This window comes from Camellia sinensis, chromosome 14, assembly GCF_055761805.1.
Source record: "Camellia sinensis isolate YWXY chromosome 14, ASM5576180v1, whole genome shotgun sequence".
In the NCBI taxonomy this organism is placed as follows: domain Eukaryota; kingdom Viridiplantae; phylum Streptophyta; class Magnoliopsida; order Ericales; family Theaceae; genus Camellia; species Camellia sinensis.
Genome location: NC_138974.1, coordinates 35,243,330 through 35,256,256, shown reverse-complemented (window position 1 = coordinate 35,256,256; position 12,927 = coordinate 35,243,330). Strand labels below are relative to the sequence as shown.

At 32.3% G+C, this 12,927-nt stretch overlaps 1 protein-coding gene across 2 annotated transcripts; it reads right to left on the bottom strand.

Annotated features, from left to right (window-relative positions):
* Positions 1-2,814: 2,814 nt before the first annotated feature.
* LOC114306830 (uncharacterized) lies at positions 2,815-10,752 on the bottom strand. Of its 2 annotated transcripts, none has more exons than XM_028252168.2 (9): positions 9,924-10,752; positions 9,574-9,723; positions 8,684-8,830; positions 8,008-8,055; positions 7,237-7,284; positions 5,206-5,298; positions 4,867-5,055; positions 4,451-4,794; positions 2,815-3,632 (listed from the first exon to the last, which is right to left on the bottom strand). In XM_028252168.2, the coding sequence occupies exons 1-9, from the start codon at positions 10,543-10,545 to the stop codon at positions 3,024-3,026; spliced, it is 2,250 nt and encodes a 749-aa protein (XP_028107969.2). In that variant the 5' UTR covers positions 10,546-10,752; the 3' UTR covers positions 2,815-3,023. The 2 variants fall into 2 exon arrangements, with proteins under 2 accessions (XP_028107969.2, XP_082762193.1); XM_082906067.1 differs by having other exon boundaries at positions 4,458-4,794.
* Between the last annotated feature and the right edge of the window lie 2,175 nt (positions 10,753-12,927).

Here is a 12,927-nt window from a genome sequence, read left to right as displayed (position 1 = left end):
ATGCTATAAGTAAATTGAGTAGGTACACTAGTAATCCTGGAGAAGACCATTGGAAAGCGATCATTCGGGTTCTTAGATATCTAAGATTTACTCGTGATCATGGTTTGAACTTTACTCGATATCCAGCAGTACTCGAAGGTTATTGTGATGCCAATTGGATATCGGATACTAAAGATTCAAAATCCACTAGTGGATATGTCTTTACTCTAGGAGGCGCTGCTGTTTCTTGGAAGTCCACGAAACAAACGTGCATCGCACGATCCACAATGGAATCTGAGTTCATTGCTTTAGACAAAGCAGGTGAAGAAGCAGAATGGCTTCGTCACTTCTTAGAAGACATTCCAATGTGGCTAAAACCTGTGCCAGCTATTTGTATTCATTGTGATAGTCAATCTGCAATAGGCAGGGCACAGAATCACATGTATAACGGTAAGTCACGACATATACGTCGTCGACATAATACCGTAAGGCAATTGTTGTCAAACGGAATAATCTCAATAGATTATATAAAATCTAAAGAGAATATTGCGGATCCGTTAACAAAAGGTTTGACAAAAGAGCTAGTGTATAGTTCATCAAAGGGGATGGGATTAAAGCCTATTACATAAGAGTCGTCATAATGGTAACCCTACTTATATGACTGGAGATCCCAAGAACTAAGTTCAAAGGGACAACTAAGTTATGTATGGCTCGCCAGAAATCACCAAGGGATTAAAATTCCTACCCATTCCTATGGTGAGAGTGATATCTGCAACATATGTTGTCTGCAGGGGTATAAGGATAAGCTTTGCTTTTAATGATTACTTATATCTTGATTAAGGCATAAAATCAAGACGAGTATAAAGAGATACTCACAATAAGAATCACCTATATGAGTGTTGAACTGGGGCCGGTTCTATGAGAATGCAAAGGCTAAATTCTCTAGAAACACTTATGAAAACCAGGCGCGTTCAAGGCCAAAATGAACACAACAGTGAGAACCACGATGTGTTAGAAGATATTTTGTGTGAAATCTATTGTCTTGGCTTACACAAACGGCTGAACAATTCAAGGCATCGCGTCCATTGGTTAGCCAGTAAGTCCGATAGGTTATCACTAGGGAAGGTTCAAAGCCGAAAACTACCTATCCTGATGCAAGATATTTTCGACTTATACTCTTTCGTTAAGTCTGCATATTGTTGCATTTCCGTTGTCATCAAATTCCATTCATGTGGGGGATTGTTGGAAATGGTTATTTTTTCCTCAAGTTTGGTCTATTTTTTAGGTGGGCCCCGAGTGTCAATTTACTCGGGTCAAAGTGGTAACGCGTTCTATGCCGCGTTGTGATTCACGTGGTATATTTGGTTGCTCAAAACCATTACCGAGTGAATGGGAAATTGAAGCCAAAGTGTGCTCCATGGAAATGGAGTTTTGGTGGAAATTCCTTAAGGTTGTAAATTGGCTTGTCCCACATTGATTTGGTGGGAGGTTTTGAAAGGGTTTATAAGGCTTAGGGTGAGATACTTGGGGTGTGCCCCAAGGGGTACCCATGTGTTTTAGAGGGAGAGGTTATGGGCAAAATGGGCTAGACCCATTGGACCCAAAAATCACCAAACGCGCGCGCGCGCCGCCACCGCCGTCCGTCCGGTCGGGCGGGCGGGCTGGGCTGGGCCTGGGCTTGGGCGCGGGTGCGTGGTGTGTGGTTGGGTTGGGCTTCTAATCTTTTTGGGCCAAAAACATTTGAATTTAATTTTATTTTTTATTAAAATAAAATCCAGAATTCAAATTAAATTAGTTTGGATTTTTTGTTCATCCAAACAGGGCCCTTCCCGGTTTCAAACAGAAATAAACTGTTTTGGAATTAATGCACACCCAAACAGGGCCCTTCCCGTTTTACTATCTGTTTGAATTAATTCAAATCTGTTTCAATTCAAAACCCAACAGGTATGATACCTGTTCAATTCAAAACCAAGAGCTACATACCTGTTTATTTCAAATCCAAGAGCCACCTTCACATCTATAAATAGGACCACCCTCATTTGATATTTTGCATTCAGAAATTTGGTATTTCACTTCTGTTTTCTATTCTTCATCTTGCTGCATTTTATTTTGAAAAGAAAGAGTGTAAACACTTAGTGTGTTCGTAAGGCAAACAATTAGTAGTGCTGCTATTGTTTGTGGAAGATCATTTCATCCTGGGAGATAGACGTCCGAATTCTGAAAGCACCGTGGAGAGGACGAATCTGTCTTAAGGAGACAGTGTTAAACACTGGACTTGATCAGAAAAATAATTCGAAGAAATTAAATCAAGTAAGTTATTTAATTACTTTCAGTGTTGTTTTTATTTGTTTATTTATTCAGATTTTAATTTTGTTTTTGTAACAAAATAAAATCTGTTTTATTTTTATTTCGAGTTTGATTTTTGTAATCAAACATATTCTCTCCTTTTCTCTATTTCTTTTATTCTTGTTGTTGTTTTGTACACAACAGAATTAAATCCTTTTAAATACAGTGAAGATTGTCCAACACTCAGTACGTGAAAAATATACATGACCTGAGATTAATAGTTTTGAGAAATAATTTCTTGAAACCATCCCAAATAATGAAGAAAAGTATCTAAATTTGAATATATATATATATATATATTAGGAAATCAGGTCAATATACTTGTATAGAACATTTTCCTTGAAACCCAAGTTAATATCTCGAATAATGAAGGAAAACATCTAATTCAAACACTTCTAATTTTTTTTATTGGCACGCAGAAGAAATTTTATTAATATGAAAACACAATTATATCAATACATACCAAGAACATATTTCAAAAAAAAAAAATATTGGCACGCAGAAGAAATTTTATTAATATGAAAACACAATTATATCAATACATACCAAGAACATATTTCAAAAAAAAAAAAAAAAAAAAAAACCCTCCCAAACAGGCATCATAACTTAGAAGCATAACCCCAAATTGAAAAGAGACCAACTCAAAGAAAACTCACGAAAACGCCTAAAAGAAGGGAGCAACGCGGTGTGGAACATTCTTATTGGGCAACCAACCTGTAGCTACGCTGTGGAACGTTCTTAAACATAGCCCACATAAGATCAAAGTACAATGGGAACTGAGCTATTGCAAAGAATGTTACGGGCAAGCACGTCACTGCATATACCGGGATTGCCACAAACTTCAGTTCATCTTTGAGGACAAAGAAGTGTCCAGCACAGAAAGATACGAGCATTGCAGTTATTGATACGAATAGTGAAGTTAAACCCAACAAAAGTTTCCTTGGCAAGCTTATACGGAAATCCCTCTCTTGATTCCGAGAGGTGAGGATGGCGAGGAACATTACTAAGGCAGTTACAGAGAAGCACAGTGCAACCAGTGATGCGATGGCAAAGACGTTGAAGGCAGGCTGGTTCTCGAGCGTTGGTTTACCTTCACTTGAATTGCCACCGGGCACACTGCTTGCAGTGGCGAAGGCCACAGTTGCAATGAGTGCAGCCACCACAGAGCACGAGTTTGAGGTGGTGGTGAGCCATTCACCACCCTGTTTGACGAGATCTTTGTGTGATTTTGTGAATATGTCCTTTGGAGTTTCATTGGCTTTGTTGTAGTGTACAAAGAAATGTAGCGGCATCGAATACTTCACAAACTGCATTACATCCAAGCATGGAATTCGCAATCATATAAATTTCATAAAGTGCGGAGTGTTTTGGAAAAATTCGATCACAAAACGTAGTTGAAATTTCTTTTGCCGATCAAAAAAAAAAAAAAAAAAAAACAAAAAAACAAAACGTAGTTGAAATGTGTTGGTAGATAAAGGGTGTAGGGGGCCGGGTCTGATTTTTTACAATTTATTACTAATTTTATATTTATGACTGTCTATGAAATATATAATGGGATGATTTCTTAATTTTATAAAAATTATTTTTATTTCATTAATATTTTTCACAATGTATAATGAAAATAAATAATCTCTAATTATTTATATTTTAAATAATATCATTAATTTTATCAAGTTGATTTTACTAATATAGGAGGTACATATCACTTATTTGTTTAATTTTAAAAATAAAATGGTATGTGTACTTTTTTTATGGACAGTGTTAAATAACCTAAAATTTCACCCATAAATTTATTCATAGTGACATGCCTTGAGTCTTAGTTAATTAATTTCTAAACAATCAACTGATATGCAACATTTAACATCCTTGAGTATAAATTTAAGAGTTATATTTTAGGGGTCTTAAATATTTTTTACTACTTATTTATTAGATTATATTAATCAATAAAATAGCTTAAGACAATAATTTAATAACCAATTGCATACTAACATTCTAATAGTTCAAAACTTTTAAAAATTAAAAAATTATTTGTTAAATTTATTTAAATTTCTCGTAAATTTTTTTTTTCACAACGCTATGTAACAATTTAGATAAAGTTTCTGGTTCGGCCTAGATAGATACAAACCTCATACCACTTGATTTCCCATTGCATTTGCAAGGCGGCACCGGGGATAAGCCAGGGACGATATTCTCCAATCTTTGCAGCTAGATGCACAGCACTGTTGCCATCCTTGTCCACTTTACTAAATATGCTATCTTTCAAGACACTCCTCTCGCGTAAGAACTTGTATACATTGGTTTGCCTATTCTCAACCGCCAGCAATACTATATTTTTTTCATCAGAGTTCGTGTCGTGAATGGCCACTGGAAATTGTTCCAGAACTTTCTCCACAATTTCTATGATACCATACTTTGCCGCAACTAATATGGGCGTCTCATTCTTGTGTCGATCATCATTCTTTGTTTGATCTACCAATAATTGTTCCACAACTTCAAAACACTACTACCTAACAAGAAGATATTAGAGAAGTATAAAATTACCATCTAGCGCCGGTGTGCTCGGATCAGTGTTGTCTTCAGGGTGTTGTAATTTGCTAACATTGTCTGGCGGTTTTTGTCCATTATTTTCATCCCAATGTGTCATTGACAGAGGAAGGAGATTATTCAGAATTTGGACAGTCCATACGTGTTGCTTTTTTTTATCCAGCACCTTCTGTATATTTCTTGATCCTTTAGTACAACAAACCCCAACACCCCCCCCCCCCCCCCCCAAAAAAAAAAAAAAAAAAAAAAAACACACTTAATTTGAGCACAAAAACATGCTTTAAAAAACATAACTAGACCAAAGGAGGATTGCTGTGGGAAGTTTATAGTATATACCACATCCAAGAATGATTAGAAATGCCTTGTACATAAGCTTGACGGGTTCAAAACAAGATTTGTAATTGGGCGGAAAAATGTCATGCTCATGAACTGCGAATTAAACATATATATACATGCTTAGTAAGTTAAAAAAAAATAATAATAATAATTCACTACAAGAAAAAGCAGAATTGGCGACTAAAAATAAAATTTTTGTTGCTGAAAGTAGCAGAATTGGCGACTAAAATGGAATTAGCAGCCAAAAGTGAAGACTTTTGGCGACTAAAACAGTTTAGTAGCCAAATGTATACTTATTGGCGACTAAAAATCAGTTTAGTCGCCGATTATATGGGTTTTAGCGGCTAAAAAAATTTTAGTAGCCAAAAGTGAAGGTTTTTGGCCACTAAAAACATTTAGTAGCCAAAAGTATAGGTTTTGGCGACCAAAAAATAGTTTGGTCGTCGATTATACGTGTTTTACCGACAACAATAAATTTTGTAGCCAAAAGTGAAGGTTTTTGGCTACTAAAAAAAATTTAGCGGCTAAAAGTGTACAATTGGCGACTAAAATTCACTTTAGTCGCCAAAAGTGAAGGTTTTGGCGACTAAAAGTTTAGTCGCCAAAAGTGGTTATTTTTAGGCGGGGAATGAATTTTTTTAGCGACTAAAATATAATTAGTAGCCAAAACTATAGAATTGGCGACTAAAAAATAGATTTAGTCGCCAAAAGTGGTCTAATTTTTTTTTAGTAAATAATTTATTTTTTACATATTATATTTGAATAAAAATAATTATGTTTATATATATAGTTTTATATTAATACGGGTCAATATACTATATAAATAATATATGTTGCATATATATTCATGTGGTGTTGTAGTGACATAGTGGAAATAGTGTGTTGCGAAAGGTTTAGAATGTGGGAGGTTGGTGGTTTGAATCTCAGAAAAGTTAGTATTTTTTTTTTTCACGGAATAACCTTTCGTGACTAAAATTATTGGTCGCCAAAAGTGTTTCTTTTGGTGACAAAACGGTTTGGTCGGCGATTCATTGACTATTGGCGACTAAAAGATTAGTCGCTAAATATATAATTTTAAAGTGTAATTTACTATTGGCGACCAAAACTTTGGTCGCTAAAGACCTGTTTTTTGCCGACTAAAAAAGTTTTAGTCGCCAATACCTCCGGCGACCATGTTTTCGCGACAAAGCCAGCGACTAAAAAATTTAGTTGGGGAACCTAAAAAGTCGACTTTTGGCGACTAAAAATAGACTTTTGGCGACTAAAAATTTAGTCGCCGAATGTGCTTTTTCTTGTAGTGTTTTGACAATAACATTCTACAATTATGAATTATAGCAAGGGCGGGAAAATGTTACATGGGTTTTCATTTTTGTAGAATGTTATAGCAAGGGCGGGAAAATGTTACATGGATCTTCTTTCTCTGTACAAGGGCTGAACAAGGAATCCATTTTGGGCTTACCATTGCCAGACAGTTTCTTATCTTGCATCCCTTCATATCTTTCCCATCAACGAATCACATATGAGTTAAATTTCATTAATTGTAGACTTGTAGTGTACAATCAATTTCAACATAATTCTACACAAATTTCTTTAGGAAATTTACATTTTCAAATCCATTAATTTAGGAAAAATGAGCACCTCCAGCCATTAAAAAAAATTGATGGTCTTTTTTTTGCACTTTTGTTTATTTGTTTGTCAGACTGCATTAAAAAATGAAAGATATTGTGTATAGTTAAGAAAACAAAATGTAATAGTCTTACTAATAGCTACTTACCTTGGTTTTTCGTATCGGCTTGTTTGTTTGTATTATTGTCAATCGTAGTTGAAAATGTTCAAATTATCACATTCTCAACTTTAGGCTATAGTTAAAGAAAACAAGCTAGAGGGTAAAATTTATTTTACCTTCTCGTCGAATGAATGTGTCATGTATTTTTGTTGGACAAATACCACAATACATTAGGAGTTTTTAAAAGTTTTCCAAACTGTAGTTAAGAAAACAAAATGTAAGAGTTTGATTGCTGATTTACTTACCTGGGCTTTCCAGATCTATTTTATGGTGTGTATTATTGTTGCCTGTATCTGAAAAAGAAAATAGTTAAGGGGTCAATCAAGCTTTCTTTTTTTTTGATCGGCAAAAGCAATTGTATTGATATATCAATTGCTTACAAGGGGAGACATATATTTAGTAAGATTTATAATTTTGGAATTTACTTGTCGAGTTTATCAAAGAAGATCAGTCTTGGATGTGAAATTATGTAAAAAGAAAAACAATTGTGATATTTTGAGTAACTGAGAAATTTCATAGTGGCTGTGCAGAAACTGTGAAATTTCACAGTTTTTGTTCGTAAATTGAAATATATTTAACTGACAAATTTTTTGGTTAATAGTGAAAATTCTCAGCTAACATCAAAATTTCTTAGTTCACAACAAAGAAATCTCATAGTTTTTTTTCTACATAATCAATTTTTTTTTCTTTTAAAATGTTATGGTAAATATAGATTTTGTTTAACGTATCTCCACAAATAGGTTCCAAGAATATAAATTCTATAAAAAAATTTTTTGGATAATTACGTTACTGAATTTTAACATTTTATGAAAAATGTTGTGGATAATTATAGATATAGAGGATTTCTATCCAAACCAAATTCTTGAATAACATTGATACATCAATATTATTACTAATAATAGGATTGATAATATGATAATTTGCAATTATGAATTACATTGATGATTTTCTATTACTGACGCAAATATATCACATAATTTCATTAAAAAAAATGTCCTGACTTATGATTTGCTCACCTTTGCTTTTTCCTTTCGTTTGTTGTTGTCCGTTATTCTTTTTCGTATCTGAAAAGAAAATAGTTTGGTATTAGTGAACAAAATTTATGGGGTCTTGTTAATCAATTTGTTGCTTCCCCTTTATAAACTGATCATTATACAATCAAGATCATATTACTTTAAAAATTAACAAATTGTAGAGGGACAGGAAAAAAAAGTATTAATTTTTTTTTTAATTTTAATTTATATATATATATATATATTCCCTTCATATTTTCTTTATTTTCACAAATTTTTTGTCAAATCCAATATCCAAAGACAACTTAGGTCGATTTTAATTTGTAAAGTCTAGAAGGGTATCAACCTATTGTCAAATTGAATTTAAGTATATATCACTAAAATTTTAATATGACATCAAGACCAAGTTTTGGGGGCTTCACAAAGCAAACCTTTGTCTCAATATATATAATTAGTAGCAGCTGAATTTAAAAATTAGTAATACTCCATTCCTTAGACTTAAATGACACAATTGTAAAAAATAAAATAATTTTTTTTGATTACTCTAACAACATGCCACAATAATTTTGTATCTGACTAAGAAAGAGGTCAGCTATTTGAATATTCCCACTTACATGTCTCTTAACTATAATTGCATATAAGAATTAATTAGAAAAATAAAATAAAATAAAAAACTCACGAATTACACGGACCACCTTCTGGTACAGTCCATAGATGAAGAAACACGCTTGGTAGTTCTCCGGAAGTTTGGGTTGCTTTTCGAGTTGAGATTCGGGTTTCGGTACCCTTTCCCGCTTATCCTCCTTGAGCTCCTCAACAAATGTACCTTGCAAATATTGATGTCCATAAAGAGATAAAAATGTACTCAACAAAAGAGTAATAAATTACAAAGTGGCAATCTGATTCTATTACAATCTACAAGTCTCAGAGTTAATTGGCCTAGCTAGTGGCCCTCACTACAACAAAAACATAATTTAGTAGCACTATGTTAGTGGCATGTTTTTAGAAAATGTGACGAAAATAATATTTGGTGACACATTTTAGAAAAATGCCACATAACCACAAATATACAAGGCTGTAGTGGCATTTTAATAAAGAAATGTCATATCAATTTTATGACATTTTATAAAAAAATGACACAAGAAATTATTTTAGTGACATTTATCAACAGATGCCATTAAATTTTAGTAGTAATGACATTTTTTAAAAATGTCACTAACTAAGTAGGTGTAAATTAATTATGTGTTTGGTTTATGAATTCATATTTGAAAAATAAAAGGAAAAGAAATATGTAAAGTGTGTGTTGCTTTTTTCCTGCCCCTTTTCAAATCTTTATCCAAATTCATAACATTCCAAAACATTCTCACGTCCTGATAACATTCCAACACTAATTAAAAAAGAAAAAAAGAGAGAGTATATATTTATAAATTAAAGAACATCAGAATTTCTGAAGAAACCATTTGATACGTGATGTGTGGAGTGGTATGAGAGGAGTAAACTTGAGTCCAACGTAATATCACGTATTCATAAATGATGTTCCTATAAGTGAGAAAAAGAGAGAGAAGTTACAGTAGTAAATGATTCCCTCTAAGAATCCAAGTCGCTTTCCACTTTTGAAGGAGGAAGGTTTAGTGGCCAGAACATGAAGTGGGGTGAATCCTTTCTCATTGTAGAGATTAAGTGCTTCTCTATATCGGCAAATTATTTGAAATGACAAATCTGTCCCCAGCACAACGCATCACATCACATGTACATCAGCACACAAAATAATAAAAATATGTATATAGATATGATTTAAATTCGTAATCTAATAGCAGACTTAACTGTTTTATATATGCAACATCATAATAAGGTGAAGAGCAAGATGTCATTTTGTAGATAGATAGACAGACAGACAGACAGACAGATAGATAGCTCACCAAAGTATTCGCCATTGAGGGCAGCATGAAGAAAAGTATCGCCGTTGCTCCCTCTACAGTACTCAAGCAAGGGCTTTTTGTTGCTACTAAGATTATCAAGACAGAGGAAAGCATCTTTCTTACCATTGAGAGCAGCCAAGAACAAAGGGTTCATGTTCTCCTTGTTCCGAATAAAAATTAAATTTGGATGTTCTACAGCGATCCAATAGCACATTTCGAAACTACCCGATGCTGCTGCCAAATGGAGAGGGGTATTCCCTCTCTCATTTTTTATCGTGAGAGCCTCTGGTCCAAGACCTTCCTCAACTTGTACACTGGGATCTTTTGGTTCACCTTCACCACCAAGACCTTCCTCAACTTGTACACTGGGATCTTCTGATTCACCTTCACCACCACCACCATCATGGTCATTAATTGTATCAACGAGCAGTTTAACAAATTGAACTTGGCCATCTGACACCGCTAGGTGCAATGCGGTATCTCCTGATTTGGTGATCTTGGCCACGTGAACTTCTGCATTTTTCTCGTATATTTCCACGACTTCCTTCCATTCACCTTTCATGGCATGCCTGAACAATTGGCTCTTTATTTCTTTTTTCTCGTCTGTTTTAGGCATCTCCATCACTAGAACAGTAAGGAAAAATATATAGCTAGATATATAGCTTGCGAATCAGTAATCAGGTGTGGGTAGTGCTTGGGATGATAAGAATGTTTGCATGCAAAATGGGAATTTATATATAGCCATAGAAGAAACAAACAAAAGAGTCCTTGTTACATTTCCTCGCCAAAGCAAAAACTTAAGTGAAATACAGGGGTTGGTTTGGTTTTCAAAAAGAGTTTGTTTTAATTTTTTTTAAATAAGATTTTAAAATTAGTCTCGTGATTTTTTTTTTTAAATTAAAAGTATTTATCATTTTTATATAGTTTAATCTTTTTGCATGGTAAAACTCATTTTTAAAATTTTAAAAATATATTTTGAAGTTTACTTTTGTCAAATTAATTTTTATTTATTTTTAAAAAAAATTCAAAGAATATTATTTTTATAAAAATTCATACAAAATCTCAGATTTATATGACACTAACATTTTTGTAATTAATAATTAACCTAGTGAGTTATTTGGTTAGTCATCAAAAAAAAAAGTGAGTTATTTGGTTAGAAAATATTTGAATAAAAATACGTAATTTAATTTCTAAATCACAAATTATCATAATTATACTAATAAATATATGTAATATTTACCACAAAAATACATGATATACCTTAAAAAACATCCGATTTGATAGAACGACCAAAATATAACTTGATTTTCCCCCACGGTTGCTAAGCTAATTCTACTTATCAAATGTAATATACAAGAAAGGAACCAAAAACACCCTTCACATTTTGGTAACAAGACGTTGGAATTTTAGCATTACTCTTAATGTAAGAATAATGTTAGGTATTAAAAAAGATATATCATAAAATATTTTATGAAAATTTTTCATTCAGCAATGATTGAGGGCCACAATTTTTATGATTTTTTTATTGTGTGTAATTCAAGTATGGAGAACCTTCATGAAGTTTTTTTCATGATAATTTTTTCATAATGTCTAACATTATTCTTATGATATATTTGATTGGGAGATTTGGAAAGAAATTTAAAAAAGAAAGTAAAAAGATAGGTGAAATGTGAATAAAATATATGTACATTTTACCTAATTCCACATACATTTTTCCATTCACTTTCTAACGCCTTTCTTAAATCTCCTAACCAAACACAATATTAAGAAAATAATAATATTAAAATGATGACATTATATTATTATATAATAATATAACACATTTATAATCATTATTGTAATGGATTCCGTATAATCCCATCAATATCTGACAGAACTACATTTATTACTAAAAAAAATAAAATAAATTAATAAATTTTAAAAATTTTATTTATTACATAAATTGTAGATGATATTGATTGAATGTGTCACCAGTCTTTAGTTACGATGCTGCTATTGGATGATTATTCACTTTTTTTTCCTTTTTTCTAAAGCAGATCTGGCATCACGTTCTTAAGCAGCAAATAAATAAAGCCCTTTTTCAGATTAATGTTTTTGTTGGCTTTTATACTATCGATCAATTTTGGTTACTAGAAAATGTTATAAAATAAATTGGCAATGAGAAAATTAATGGACCTGGAGCCCTTGGGCGTTAGTGTCTATCACAAGCTTTATTTTAATAATTCGAGTCGTTTATTTTACTACACACTTCATGCATATTAATCACAAAAAAATTAGGTCGATTTAATGACCGCAACCTATTCAATTGTTACGTTTTTTACCAAAAAAAGGAGACAATTGTATTTTTAAATATATATGTATATATATTTTTGATAACAAACGTAATAAATTGAATAGGTTACGATTATTAAATCAACCTAATTTTGTTTGTGATTGATATACATGAAGAGTCTGACAAAATGAATGATTCTGATCATCGAAAAAAGATCTGTAGTGGAACCTCATAGATCTACACAACGCCATCCAGTCCGGATTAAGGACTGAAGGGGATCCACCTCTGAAAGTGCAAAGAGATATGTGTCCTCACATGGATGGTACTATATTTTAGATAAACTGCTAATAGGTCATAATAGTTAGATTTAATTTCCATCAAATCCTATTAAAAATAAGTTCTAATAAAATTGTTACTAAAAATAATTTTTTGTTACAATTTTTTGAATATGTCGTCAAAAATTAACAATTAATGACTTTTTTTATTACTGTTTTTATAAATTGTCGCTAAAAATTACAATTAGTGATTTTTTCCTGTGACAAAATTTCAAGTTGTCGTTAAAAGTTGAAAATTAGTGACATTTTTTTGTAACCATTTTTTTAAATTGTCGTTAAAACTTATAATTAGTGACTTTTTTGTAACAAAATTTTTAAACTATCACTGAAAATTAACAATTAGTGACGTTCTTTAATAATTAATAGTGTTTGATAAAAAATGTCATTAATTAGCATA

Bases quoted from the DNA above. Each gene is read 5' to 3' on its own strand.
- LOC114306830 (XM_028252168.2), bottom strand. From the start codon at position 10,545: ATGGAGATGCCTAAAACAGACGAGAAAAAAGAAATAAAGAGCCAATTG. The intron at 8,056-8,683 runs GTGAGTTTTTTA...TTTTCTTTTCAG, and splicing joins GAAGGTGGTCCGTGTAATTC to ATACGAAAAAGAATAACGGA. The intron at 3,633-4,450 runs GTTTGTATCTAT...GATGTAATGCAG, and splicing joins GGGAAATCAAGTGGTATGAG to TTTGTGAAGTATTCGATGCC.